At 38.4% G+C, this 14,538-nt stretch overlaps 1 protein-coding gene across 1 annotated transcript in view; it reads right to left on the bottom strand.

Moving 5' to 3' along the window:
- si:dkey-119f1.1 (Structural maintenance of chromosomes protein 6-like) overlaps window positions 1-13,241 on the bottom strand; it is a 45,976-nt gene extending 32,735 nt beyond the window's left edge. The window contains exons 1-2 of the mRNA XM_056263751.1: window positions 13,112-13,241; window positions 12,817-12,934 (exon numbers count right to left, since the gene is read on the bottom strand). Coding sequence (XP_056119726.1) covers window positions 12,817-12,934; window positions 13,112-13,240 — 247 coding nt within the window. The 5' untranslated portion in view covers window position 13,241. The remainder of the gene's footprint in view (window positions 1-12,816; window positions 12,935-13,111) is intronic.
- Window positions 13,242-14,538: the final 1,297 nt, after the last annotated feature.

The raw sequence follows: 14,538 nt of genomic DNA on the forward strand, positions 1-14,538 counted from the left end.
TGGTTCTCTTGACCGACAAGAACCACAGGCACTTGGTACCAACATGGCAGGACATTGACGTTCTTGAAACCATCAACAAGGCCCTTTTTCTCCTTTGCACTGTTGGGGGAGAGCTTCGTCGGCGTATCTTCTGTAAAGCCAGTCCTCCATCTTCTGAACACTCAAGCTCTGATATGAGATGAAGAGGACACTGAGCTGACCCAGTCCATCGAATCAAAGGTCCTCCAGTACCTGAATGCCAAGTGGGATCAGGCCACAGAAGATTTGCTGGACATGGCATCCTTTGTGGATCCAAGATTCAAAACCAAATATGTCATTGAGGAGTGTGTCCCAATTCTCATGACCAGGGTACAAAAAGAGATGAAACAGGGTATCTGCACACTTTTTAAAGTCAAATTTAAGGCTTTTAAAGACCTTTTTAACCTGTTAACCTTCACCAGTGCGTGGGCGCTCTGAAGCGTTTTTTTTTTTTTTAAATAGTTCAAAGTTACTATCATATTTAATGTTATTAACTTGACAAACTATACATCATTAAAACGATATAAGACTCAAGTTTCAGTATTTGACCACGATTGTATTCTGAGAAACTTATAGTGACAGTTATGTCTTAATTTGTGTCAGGAGTTATGAAATTAAAAAATGAGTCGTTACCTTTAATGTGAATTATGAGCGTCAGCCGGTCTCATTCAGAAAAAAACTCCCGTGCGATCGTCATGACAGCGATTCACAAAACAACTTCCCTCAGGGCTTTTAGCTCAAACATGTGCAGATTTGGAGAAATATTGATAGATTCTCATAGGTTTACATCAGACTTCTATAGACAGGAATAATATTTATTGAATTTATACCCAAATGCGTCGATGTAATCATTTTGAGCGCTGTATACTCTGATGTACTGTGTTTTCAATTCATACTGAAAGTCTGGGGCGCTGTTTGGGCACAGTAAAGTCCATATATGGATCACATGAAGAAGAGCCATAATCATGTGACATTCAGGAAGTCCTGACACAACAAAGCTATCCGAGATCGCTGTAAAGTGCAGATAAAGATGTTTTGAAGACAATAAACATGATTGCAATGATATTTGATTTACCTGTGTTCTTCGAGTCATGTCAGGTATTTTCATAATAATAGATTATATGTATAATGTAATGCTAATCGAGATAGACTTTCAAATTGTGCAGAATACAATAAAATAATATATTTTCTATCTGATTTTTTTATCTGAAGCCAAATCAGATTACAGAAAGTTATTTAAAGGAGTCATAATGTGCAATTTTCACTTTTCCATGAGAATCAATGTATGTTATGATTGACTAACGATTATACATTGGCCGGGATGCCGATATTCAAAAGTGAAGCGTTTGTTTACCCCAGGGTTCTTAAACTAGCCAACGTGCACGCGCACTCAAATACGAGATTTCAATTTCTCCCCCGACTTGACGTCAAGACGGGGCCGGATATACCATATATGGACACCACAGAGGAGGCCCTCCCTGCCCCTCTCCCCATCATATTCAGTCAAGAAAGATGCAGAAACGTAGTGCACATGTGAGTTGCTCTGTGGTTGACTGTCATAATCCACATTCTAATGTTTTTTCTTTACCCAAAACTGACCAAACTACAAGGGACAAGTGGATGAAATTTATTTTTAATGACGCTGTTCCAACAACCATCTCAACTTGCTCAACGTTAGGTGTCTGCGCTAAACATTTCACAAAAGAATCTTTTACAAATTTGGGGCAATATCAGGCGAAGTTGGCATCGAAGCTACGTTTGGAAAAAGGTGCCATTCCAACAATCAGGGACTTGCCTGAATTTGAAACGGTAAGAACAGACAATAAAGACTGTGTTTTTATTACTATATTTTGTGTAACAAACAGCAGCTAATTACTAATGCGGTTAATGTATGTGATGTAAACACGGGGAATGGACTCTACGAATGCTAGCCACATCTTTCCACTTTAAACAGACTAGAAAATGATACAGCTATTATTTAATATTCGTATAGGCCTACAATATAAAAATGACAACATATCATTGTATTGATTTTTTTATATAATAGATAAGGATAGATAAATTTAAAAAACAGTCAAGAATTAATAAACATAAAGAAAAACATAACGTTACATGTCTGCAGATGAAAATTATTAAATATCTAAAAAACCACAACGTCAAAAAAGGCAAAAACAACACATTATAGCAAACGTTAATCTCTATAACCACTGTAAGCTGAAAATAAAGTAGACTACATCTCCGTTAATGTAATCTACATTAAATTAAAGCTAAACTTATGTGGGAGAAAATAGCAAAAAACGTTTTAGCTCGTTACTGATGTTATTTAACCAGATTCTCAGTCAAAAAAATTGTCTTTACCATTCAGAGACATGTTGATGTAGACGTCCTTCAATTGACTGTTGTTCCTCTTCCGTTTCCAGCTCTGGTTCAGAGTCTGGCTCAAACATATACGGTTGAATCCCGTAGGTCGCGGCCAGGTCGGGTTCATTAACAACTTGCGCCATGATCTCTTTTTGGAATGATATGCTGAAGTTACCTGCGGTGTCAAGCCCCCTCCTTCCTGCCACCAATCAACGCGCCCCTCATTTGCATTATTAAAATTACCGTCCACGACAGCCAAAACCTCGCATCAGATCTCGCGAGACAATAATGCATTCAGAAATAAGGGTCAAACGAGCTCTGTGTTTATTTTTTTCCAATTTTTCTTTTTTAGAAGGGCATGAAATGACTATAATAGAGCGTGGGTATCAAAGTTAATACTACATTATGACTCCTTTAAAACAGTCGACTTGCGCTATAAAGTAAGTTTGGAGCACAAACATAGTTTTATTCTCATAAATTGTCGTGTATTGATGGTGTGCTAAGCTAACATGCTAGCTAGTACTGAGCACCTGCTACCTAACTTCGGTGTAATTTTTATGATTTTTTTTCTAAATAAGAATGCTTACTGAAATGTTTCGTTTTTCACAAAGGGCATTTGATACAGTTTCACTGTGAAGTGAGAACTTTTATAAAATAAATGAGGGATTGAAACAGTGTGAATTGCTAGTCGTTAGTGATTATAATGCAGACAAAAGAAAAGCATATTTAGAGCAATAAACAGGCTGGAGAGGTGTGAATATGTGCAGGGGAGACTGAGACTGAATGGGGCTCGTTTTTGCATCACAAAACAATAGAGGCAATAGACTGAATAGATGCTTATAAGATGACAATAAACACCAGTCTAATCAAAATAAAGTCATATGACATGATCTTGAAAAACATTGAACTAAATACAGAGTTTTAGACTTATCATCTTCAGATTTTAAATATAACATGGTTAGACATGTGGCTTTAGCTGCAGTGCATTTCTAGATTGCTACAATGCCAACTTCAATTTTATTTTCATGAAGATGTTTCATAAAAATAAATGTATAATAACTTTACAAAACTTTGAAGCGACTTATAACTATTTTTTTTTCATTATGACAATAATTAATTCTACATTTACAATAAACTTCCAGGTGTCAGCTTTCAAATGAGATCTTACTTGTGCTTTTAGTACAAAGGGTTCATGAACTGTATCTGTTTCAGTTTGGGAATGCCATATCTGGGGATTTTTCAAAAATGGGCTTGAAGCTTAACAGGTTAAGACCTGAAGAAATCAAAATTAATACCTTACATTAGGGGTGCGCAATATTGAAAAAAAAGTCTCAATATTTTCAAAGTTTTGTTGATGATAATTAGATGATATTTTACTGATTGTGTTTGTGTACTGGTACCATGGCTGGTTTAGGCCTGTTGTTGACAGCTGACTCACGAAGATATTCATATTTTTCATATTCTATGCAGTGGTCAGTTCACAGCAGTGAAAGGAATTAACATTTTTTTATTAAAGGGCAATATTTGCAACCTTAAATTGAGTTCCAGGGGCATTTTCACCCATATATGGACTTTTTTTTTTTTTTTTTACTTAGAGGTATGCATCACCTTTTATGTCAAATTCTAACATTCAAATTAAATTATATTAGAATAATAACACAATACCACTGTTACCAGTTATATTAAATCATTAAATCAAAATCCATCTTTGCAGTGCAGAGGAGACACAGAAGCAGCATCAGAACTGGCATTAATATATTTATACTCCATTTACAATTGCATAAATAAAGCTATGATATATTCAATTCTTTCAATTCTTAATTCAATATTTAAATATGAACTGATTTCTAATTGTAACATTTTAATTACAGGGTACTTTAAATGTGAAACTAAACCCGCCCGTAGGTGGCGGCAAGTCACTGTCTCAGGGAGTCATTCATTCAAACGATTTGTTCAAACGGCTGATTCATTCAGGAACTGCAAGTGATTGTTCATTGAATCGTTAAAATGATTCGTTCAAAACGTGGATTTCAGTCAAGAAATCATCGCTGTCTTTTGCATTGAGACTCTGCTACGGTTTCATTTTGAAATTCTCGTCAGCGAAATAAAGGGAAAACAAACAATATTGACAATATTGTTTATAAAATGTAACAATGTTAATTTAACTGTTATATAAAATAAATATCATATTTGCTATTGTGCACGGGAAAACAGCCCTTTTGCTGATGTAATATTGTATGATAACAACTTATGATATATAAAATACAAAAACTTTATACGTCTATTAGGGAACATACCTATAACTGCACTGACACATCACGCAGTGAAAGCAAGCATGAGAGACAAATGCGATGTCAGCTCGCAGTGCGCCCTCGTACATAGTTAACGTTAAAGTAAAACAATGATTACAATATCATAATAGACAATACACATCGCACACCACTACGCACATAAAGAATGAACTTACAATTGAACTGAAATTAACCAGCTTTCTTCTCCTCTCCTGCTGTTTCGCATGCAGGAGACAGACGTAATGCTGGCGCGAATGTGACGGGAAATGTCACATGAACGAGCAAATCCACAAAGAACGAATAGTAAATAAAAAAGTACGCTAATTAGATAGTTTTAATTTGGAAAACATTTAGATATGTCTAACTCAAATTGCCATTGAAAATTTAAGACCTTTCATAAGTCAAAATAAGACTTTTTAAGGCCATTAATTTTTTTAATCTAATTTAAGACTTTTTAAGGACCCGCAGATACCCTGTGAAAGAAATCGCAAGAAAGGTAAATGTTTTTGAAAAAATATGTTTTTGAAAGTAAATTATGAGCAGTGTGGATACAAAAATTCCATATAATTTCAAATTTACTGGGTCAAATGTACTAATGTTTTTATTCTGTGGTCTTTCAAAACAGTGCCACTGAGCCCCGGGATACTCCCACCCCATCCATCAAAAAAGGCCAAGAGGTTGTTGGGGAGTCTGCTGAAGAGCAGCACCACCACACCAGCTGTACAGGTTCTGGTAGATGCCGTCACAGCTGAGCTCAACAGCTACCTCCTCACCCCCTCCATTGACACCATAGATGATCCTTAGCCTGGTGGAAGTGTCACAAAGTGAGCTACCCCACTTTGAGCAAGCTGGCAAGAAAGTATCTGTGTATCCCTGCAACTAGTTCACCATCAGAGAGAATATTTAGTACAGGGGGAAACATTGTGATGGTTCATCATCCACGGCTTAAACCAGCTATGGTTGACATGCTCGTCTTTTTGACTTGCAATCTGTAGTGTCTACCTGCGAGTTGCCGGGGAAAGTGCAAATTGCCTTCTAAAGGTTACACGGTTGTTGATGGGCCCTGTTTCTCATGACATTTTCTTTTTACTTGTTTTCTTTTTCATTTTTCTAACATGTCCTGTTCTGTAGACTTGCTCTTTATTTATTGTTTTTATACTGTAGTGTACATACAACCAGTACAACATGTCCTGTTCTATAGACATGTTCTTCATTTATTTATTTTATACTGCACAAACCAGTAAAACATGTCCTGTTCTGTAGACATGGTTATTATTTATTTATTCATGTTGTACCAGTCCAATATGGCTGTCAGTTGAAATAAACCATGTGTTGTAAGAAAACTTGTTTTATTTGTTATGAATCTATTTTTATGCGTTTTCCCATAACTTTTGTAATTTTACATACGTAAAAAACAAAAAAACAAAATTAATATAGATATCGCAATATTCATTATCGATATCGCAATATCACATTTTGTCAATATCGTGCAACCCTAGTGGTTAGCATTGTTTTTATAGAGTTGTCTAATGTATTGTCTATGATATGTATGTGAAACAGCCTAAACTAATTTACCTACGGGTATGAAATAAAGGAACCTGAACCATATTTTAGATACACTGCGTTATTGCTTAAAGTGTGTTTATTAAAGCTGCAGTCCGCATTTTTCTCTTTGTCGCCATCTCTGTTCGAAATCTGCAATTGCAGTCATTCGCGGAACTATCAACTTTACGTGAGTTGTAGTTCGACACCGCACAGCGCGGATGAACACATTGAGGAGAGTGTGCAGCTGTCAATCACCGCTCCGGTGTCAATACTGGCATTCAGAATCACAGATTATTCTTTTTGGAAGTATGACCAACATAATAATTTTCACCGGAAAATGTCATCTGAACTAGTAAGTAAAATTCACTTTTGTTCTGGTTCTGACAATGCAGTAAATCGCGCTGATTAAATCTAAAAATCGCTTATAAGTTATCATATCACGCAAAACCGTGCAAATTATACTTTGTTCTCAACTTGTTAATGTTAACAACGTCAGCATTGCGTGACTACATGTAATGTCCTGCCGATATTATCCTTGTTTTCGCATGGGTCCGGTTGCAGTCTCTTTTTTTCTGTAGCCACTCCGAAGTCCGAAAGAAGTCTTTTGTATTTTACAACGGGTGAGTCTGCTGTCACTGGTGATTGTCGTTTGAACCTTTCTGGATCCGCCATCAAATTGATCAGTTTAATTATATCAAGTGCTGTGAGAAAAGGCTAAAAATCTCCACCTCCAACATCCTCACACGCATTATAGCCTACTAGCCGAGACTCCTTCTTTATGTGTACAGATGTGACGTAATGACGCAAAGACATGCTCGAATCTCCCGCGGAAATCCACCAGTACCACTGGAATTAAAAACATTATTACAAGCTTACCGTTTTGAATCGAGATACGGCAAGCAGATGGCGTTGAACACTGGCTGGTTATGTATTTGCTCAAATATGTATTTTGGATCATTTTTAACCCCAAAAAAGCTACGGACTGCAGCTTTAACTAAGAATGTTCACTAACTAGAGGCTACATTTCAGCAAAAAAATAATGCATGATATGTCATTTTCAACATCAGATAATAATAATAATACATTTTATTCAAAGGCGCCTTTCATGGCACTCAAGGACACCTTACAAAATTCATAAAAAAGACCGTAAACAATCAATCCAGTACAGCAACAAACATTAATCACATAAAAGCCTGCCTAAACAGATACGTTTTAAGTCGAGATTTAAAAACTGAGAGACTAAAACTGTTGCGAACTTCTACCGGAAGAGAGTTCCATAAACGGGGAGCAGCATAGCGAAAAGCTCGTGACCCCATAGAAGTTCGAGTGCGTGGCAGAACAAGAGTAAGTGCAGAAGCAGATCTTAGAGTGCGAGATATTGAAGATATGTAGGAGCCAAATTGTTAAAGGGATAGTTCGCCCATTTAAGACATGAAGTTGTATGCAATCCTTACCAGCACTATAGTGCATACACACTGACCCACTCTGTTGTCACCTCCCTGGTCAGAGTTCTGGCCGCTGGAAGATTTTCAATGAAGTACTCCCGGTTATTTTCCGGGGTCACAAAACTGTGCGTTTTTACGTGAAAAAATGATTTGCGTTTCAAAGCTTGATTAATTTACCACACAAAAAACACGCCGGTCAAAATTCATACCTCAGTTTTAATCGGCACTATTTTCTATCCATTTCTATCAATCCGCGCTGCTGTCAACAGTGCGCACGTTCCAATCAGCTGTTCCATAGTGTTTCACAATCGATTGACAACGACGTAAAAAGTATTAAATTAACAATGGTGCGCACTTGTAAATTCCCAGGCTGTGACCACAAGGATGTGCCGGGATCAAAGTTCAGATTCCATCGTTTTCCTGTTTCGAATATAACTATGAGACAGCTTTGGCTGGTTGCCATCGGCTACTCTGCGGGAGCTAAAATATCCAGAATAAAGGATTTTCGTGTGTGTAGTGCTCACTTCAGCGAAGACGATTACATCCCCAACCAAGGAGGAAAAGGAAAATTAAATAGTTTTGCTGTACCAGTACCACGGGTAAGCTCTATTTACTAACTTTATGATCCCATGTCTAAACTGTACGGTGAACAAGCTGATGTTTAGACTCCATTATAAAACACGTGAAAAGATGTCTATTATAAAAACAGCTATAGGGATATTGGTACAATTTGCTGAGAAAACTATTTGATTGAACACACACACAATTGAGGTTTTGTGTTGCAATCAATAACATTGTCGTTAAAATCTAAAATTACTTTTATCATCTGATCCGTCTGACATTGTGCTAAAATTGGTTTCATCATCAGAAGTTTCGCAGTCAGACATGTTGTCAGCGAGTCGCGCTATCAACAGCTGATTGGAACGTGCGCACTGTTGACAGCAGCGCGGATTGATAGAAATGGATAGAAAATAGTGCCGATTAAAACTGAGGTATGAATTTTGACCGGCATGTTTTTTGTGTGGTAAATAATCAAGCTTTGAAACGCAAATCATTTTTTCACGTAAAAAACGCACAGTTTTGTGACCCCGGAAAATAACCGGGAGTACTTTATTGAAAAACTTCCAGCGGCCAGAACTCTGACCAGGGAGGTGACAACAGAGTGGGTCAGTGTGTATGCACTATAGTGCTGGTAATGATTGCATACAACTTCATGTCTTAAATGGGCGAACTAACCCTTTAAGTGCTTTGTAAGTTAAAAGTAAAAATTTAACTGGGAGCCAATGCAACTTCCGTAAAACAGGAGAAATGTGTTGTGAAATGGAAGTTTTGGTAATGACTCGAGCTGCAGCATTTTGTACTAACTGTAATTTATGATAAGATTTGGAAGGGTGCATAAAACAAAGCATTACAATAGTCGATTCTTGATGTTACAAGTGTGGCAGTACTCTTCAGTGAAAGGACAGGACGCAGACGATTTATATTGCGAATATGGAAGAATGCAGAACGGGTAACACTATTTATGTGAGATTCAAAAGACAGAGTTGTGTCAAGAATGACACCCAAACTTTTAACCTGATTCGACAGAGGAACAGAACACTTATCTATTACCATAGAAGAAATATTCGACTTACTTATTGTATTTTTTGAACCAACAAGAAGAGTTTCTGTTTTACTGCTGTTCAATTTTAGAAAATTACTTGAAAACCATTTTTTTTTATTCACTTAAGCACTCAACAAGAGCAGAGGGGGGAAACTTTGAAGAAGGTTTAGAAGACAGGTAAAGTTGGGTGTCGTCGGCATAACAATGAAAATGAATATCATATTTCCTAAAAATGCTGTCACACGTCGATTAACCGGTGGGAAAATAGCCTCACCGTCACATCCCTAATCAGCAGTTGAGGTTATTTTCATGGGAAGAGCTGTGCTGTACATTTTTTACCAGTTACATAGGAGTTGTATAAATTAGGGCTGGGCAAGTTAACGCGTTATTATTGCGTTAACGCATTTATTAATTAATGCCGACAATTTTTTTATCGCACGTTAACGCAGTTTTTTTTATTTTGAAAGTCCGTTGCACACTGGCTCTGAATAGGACATAGGCCTACAGTCAAACCATGGATCACAGGAGGTGTGCGATGTTGGTCAGCCAGCAAATAACCCACACAAACAAGCAGTGGAGGGGCTTTAGCAGGTTCTCTCAGGTGAACAGAAAGGGAGACAGCGCTCCGCGAGTGAATGACAGGCGCTCTATGGATAGTAACCATGGCAATGGCTTCTGTGCGCTACGCAGCTATAGGGCCCTATCTTGCACTCGGCGCAAATGACTTTGTACACTGACGCATGTATCATTCCTATTTTGCACCCGCGCAAAGCGGACTTTTCCCCTTCACAGACACACGTCGGTTAACTAAGAAATACACTTGCGCTCCCCGGGGCGGTTCAGCGCAAAGTGGAGGCGTGTTCCGGCGCAAACTTTCCCTCATGCTATTTTGCTGTTCTATAAAACAATTGCGCCACTGACCAGAAAAAAACTAGTCTAAAGTCAGTAGCGCGTTGCGTGTTGTTCTTTATGCTATTTTAAGGGCGCATGCTTGGCCATAATCAATGTAGCGTGTGCACAACGCGCATACACTTTGATTCTCTCATCTAAGCAGGAGTTTTCATTTTTGCAAATCATACATTATTACGATAGATAGATAGATAGATAGATAGATAGATAGATAGATAGATAGACAATTTATTATAAAAGCATAGGCCTACATGTAGCTTACACATTTACCCAAATTATACGCCTGTTTAACAGAAGTTAATTTGGGTGGGTTTCTCCATCCCCAATGTCACTTCTCTGTGTTTTACGGCCCTGACGAGAACGTTGCTCTCCTCGGCTGTGAACCGCTCCTGGCGCGCGCCTGGCAAATCCGCCGTTATAATAGGAATCCGCTTTAGAACAAGCGCGCCTGCTCTTAAAGGGAATGTGAGATGAGGCTCTGATTGGTTTATTTCACGTTACGCCCAAACCACACCAATGAATAATGAAGCTACTTCAGACCAACCCTTTTTTAGATTTGCGCCTGGCGCAAGAGGCATTTATCCCGCCGGGAAAATAGCAACAGCGCCGGGATCCGCCCACAAAGTTACTTGCGCTTTGCGCTTTGACACTTGCGTTTCAGATCGTTAAAATAGGGCCCGTAGTCTTTTTAACTTAAATTAAAATTATACATAACTTTACCTTATGTGCCTGCGTGTAGTTTAGCGGGGATGCTCTGCAATGTGAATTCCCTTCTGTTGATGTCCTGATAACTATTTAAATATTGGAAACTCACAAACAGCGAGCCGAGGATCAGTCTCTCTTCCAATGATTTGTACTGCGCGTCGTGTACAAAAAGTTATAGACAATCAAAGTCCTTTTAGACAATTCAACTTCGGCAAGGGGCGGGCGCGGGCGCGTGCGTGAGGCGAGCATGACCGCAACAGTTTCACAGAACCCACCCGCTTGTCGCTGCACCTTGTGCTCGACCAATTCACCTCACTCTAAAAGGCTGATTTATACTTCTGTGTCGGACTTACGCTATACACTACGCGTTGGTTGGTTTTACTTCTGCGTCGTTGTCCGCGTTGACGCGCAATTACACATGCAGAGGGAGCATGTGAAACCCGTGGAGCGGTTCTAGCAATCACAGCGCTTGCGGTCCGCGTAGAATTGACGCGTTGTTACATTTTGGGAGAGGTGCAAGTCAGGGTACGACGTAAGTTCGACGCAGAAGTATAAATTGGCCTTTACCTCTGTTTAATGCAATCTTAGTGTACGTGGGAAACCATGGCATGACCAAACCTAAGCTACTATCAGAGAAGTAACGTTGGTCGACTTGTATCTCATGACCTCTGACTACATAGACTGTTTCTGCTGCTAAAAGACACCTGTTGATACCTGTTAAGGAAAAAAACAAGAAAACTGGACTCGTTTTAACAAGCTAGATAAAAGGTAATGGTCCTGGCAGGGGCAAATAGCTTTGTTTTAATATTTGATTTGATTGAGTTGTTTAAGTTGAGATTTACAATAAATATTTTATTGCTGTGTAAAGGGAATACTGCTGGTATAAAGCACCTTATTTGTTTAAAGTTTTTGCAAACCACATGTTATTACACTTTTGTGTATATAGCAGTACATTTAAATCAAAAGTGAGTAATACACTACTTTAGAATTCATTATTAAAGGAGAACTCCGGCGCAAAATGAACCTTTGGTCTAATTACACATTGTTACCTAGTCAACCGTTATCTGAGATTTGTTTTCATGATTATCGAATGTAAATAGTTTTATCTCTAAAAACATTTTAGCCTATAAAGCTAGTATAACGCTAGTATATTGGGCATAGAGTAATGACAAATAAAAATCGCTTGTTAATACCACTAACAAGGCTGAAAATAGACCCACACTAACACGGAAGCATAATGAGGGTCCCTACCTTCAAACCGAAGCATTGAGAACTTTGTAAGTGTACAGATAGTTTAATAAGAAGATATTTTAAACATACAGTCAACTTCGCGTATACAGGCAGAAGCCATTTTTGAAATACAGCCTTTACCAGTCGATCTACGAACGCCGATCCAAGCCTGCTGTTCGCGCTCACCTTATCACAACTTATAGCTCGTTCACATTCTCACCAGCGCACTTGGATCGGCGTTCGTAGATCGACTGGTAAAGGCTGTATTTCAAAGATGGCTTCTGCCTGTATACACGAAGTTGACTGTATGTTTAAAATATCTTCTTATTAAACTGTCTGGACACTGACAAAGTTCTCAATGCTTCGGTTTGAAGGTAGGGACCCTCATTATGCTACCGTGTTAGTGTGGGTCTATTTTCAGCCTTGTTAGTGGTATTAACAAGCGATTTTTATTTGTAAAGCATGTAAAGCAATTGGGTCTCTTCAGAAGACTTGGATTAAACCACTTCAATTGGATTAGTTTTATGATCTCTTTATAAACGTTTTGAAGCATCTTTTGGATGAGTTTTGGGTGAGTTTTGGGTGAATAGACTTTCAATGGAGGGTCAGGAATTTCTCAGGTTTGTGTTTCGAAGATGATTGAAAGTTGTATGGGGGTGAACTACCCCTTTAATGCTATTCAAAAAAATAAACATGAAGAACAACTTACTTCCATTGTTTCCTACGACAAAGTTGACGTTTGGACCAAACGGAAAGGGACCAAGGAACGAATGACACATGAAGTTCTTTAGAGAGATACTCTCTATGATGCCCACCTCACCTGTGACCTGAAAACATACATATGCAGATGTGTAAGCAAAGTCTATACACAATTTGCATACTTATGATAAGAGTACAGCCCCTAGCACACATTCTCTAATTAGGACAATAAAGTACAAGTAGGGTATTTTACAGGACAAAGGAACATCAGTTAATACACTTGTTGTATGCTGCTAATGTCTTACACTCTGTGATGAATTTGTGCCATCTCCTGAACTGAAGTTGCCCGTTTCCTCGTCCTCCTCCTCGGGTTGAGAAAACCGGCTTCTCTTGTCAGGCGTGCGCCTTGAATTACTGCTCTTCCTCTTCGACATGCTCTCCCTCTACACACATCAAGTATTTACAGTATCATTCACACTAAACACACAGTCATATACTCCCAATATCATGCATCAGAGTTTTGTGTGAATAGACTTTCAGTAGCTTTGTTTCCATCTAAAGTTTCAAATTTAACTTGTGTGCAAAAATAGGAATATCCCATAAAACATTTGCGAAAAATTTGTTTCCATCCCACGTGTTCAAGAGAACAATATCGCCACTTCCTGGGAATTTGGGGCAAAACATCTGTAATAAAAATGGTTGTTTTGGCATAAACTCTGGCTGTTTTGCCTCCATCATAAATGACTTGCGTCTCAGAGCACGAAGACGAAATGCAATAAACGCTGTCATGTTATCTTGCGTTCGGATGCTGGTGTTTGGGAACGCAATCATGTGAGAAACTTCTGGAAGGTCATTATACCAAATCATTCTGATGACTTTGGCTCATGCATTTCAGAAAGATCAAACCAACATTTAAGATGCTGTGCAATGAAACGGATCTGCTGGTTAGTCCAGTTATCCAATCACATCCTCTGTTGAGGCAAAGTCATTTTTTGAGGCAAATTTTTACACATCAATAGATTTATTTAGGGGCGTGCGATATAACAATTTTTGAGTGTAAATTATTAAAATGTATAAATATTGGGAACTATATTCTCAGAAGGCGAAGCACTGCTACTTGGGCGGAGTGATTACTGCAGCACCTGAGACGCACCGTGATGAGGAGCAGAGAGTTCGTTCAGAGTTGGAGTAATAAGAGTCAGCAATTACTAGATAGTAAAAGCATAGTTTACAATCATGGGTGTTCGCTGTATTGTAAAGAGCTGCGACAATAAACAGTGGAGACCAGGTAATACCATGATGATGAACGAAAGTCTTACGGGGTTGGAACAACATGAGGGTGAGTAATTACTGACAGAATGATCATTTTTGGTTTAACTAACAGTTTAAGTGAAGTTAGTGAACGTAAACAGTTGGGAGAAAACCAGATGCGTGTCTGTATATTGGATGAGGTTTTTGAAGTGACAGCAGCCTAATTAAGCTGCTTCCGCTTGTTATTAATGTAAATCAATCAATAAAAAACAAAGAGAAAATCGCCTACTGCTCGCCACTAAATAACTTAAGACTCAGAACATTAAACCCATGTGACTAATCGGCTGTTTCCGCTGACTAATCTTTTCCGTGTTTTATTTACTGTTAGTTACTAGGTTACCAATACCACCGTCATCCGCTCGAATAACTTGATGGGAAATGCACCTAATTCGCATTTGGGGTTTTTTGCGAACTTTGAAAA

The sequence above is a fragment of the Rhinichthys klamathensis genome, unplaced genomic scaffold, assembly GCF_029890125.1.
Source record: "Rhinichthys klamathensis goyatoka isolate OS25496 unplaced genomic scaffold, OSU_Roscu_1.1 h1tg000011l_1, whole genome shotgun sequence".
Classification (NCBI taxonomy): Eukaryota; Metazoa; Chordata; class Actinopteri; order Cypriniformes; family Leuciscidae; genus Rhinichthys; species Rhinichthys klamathensis.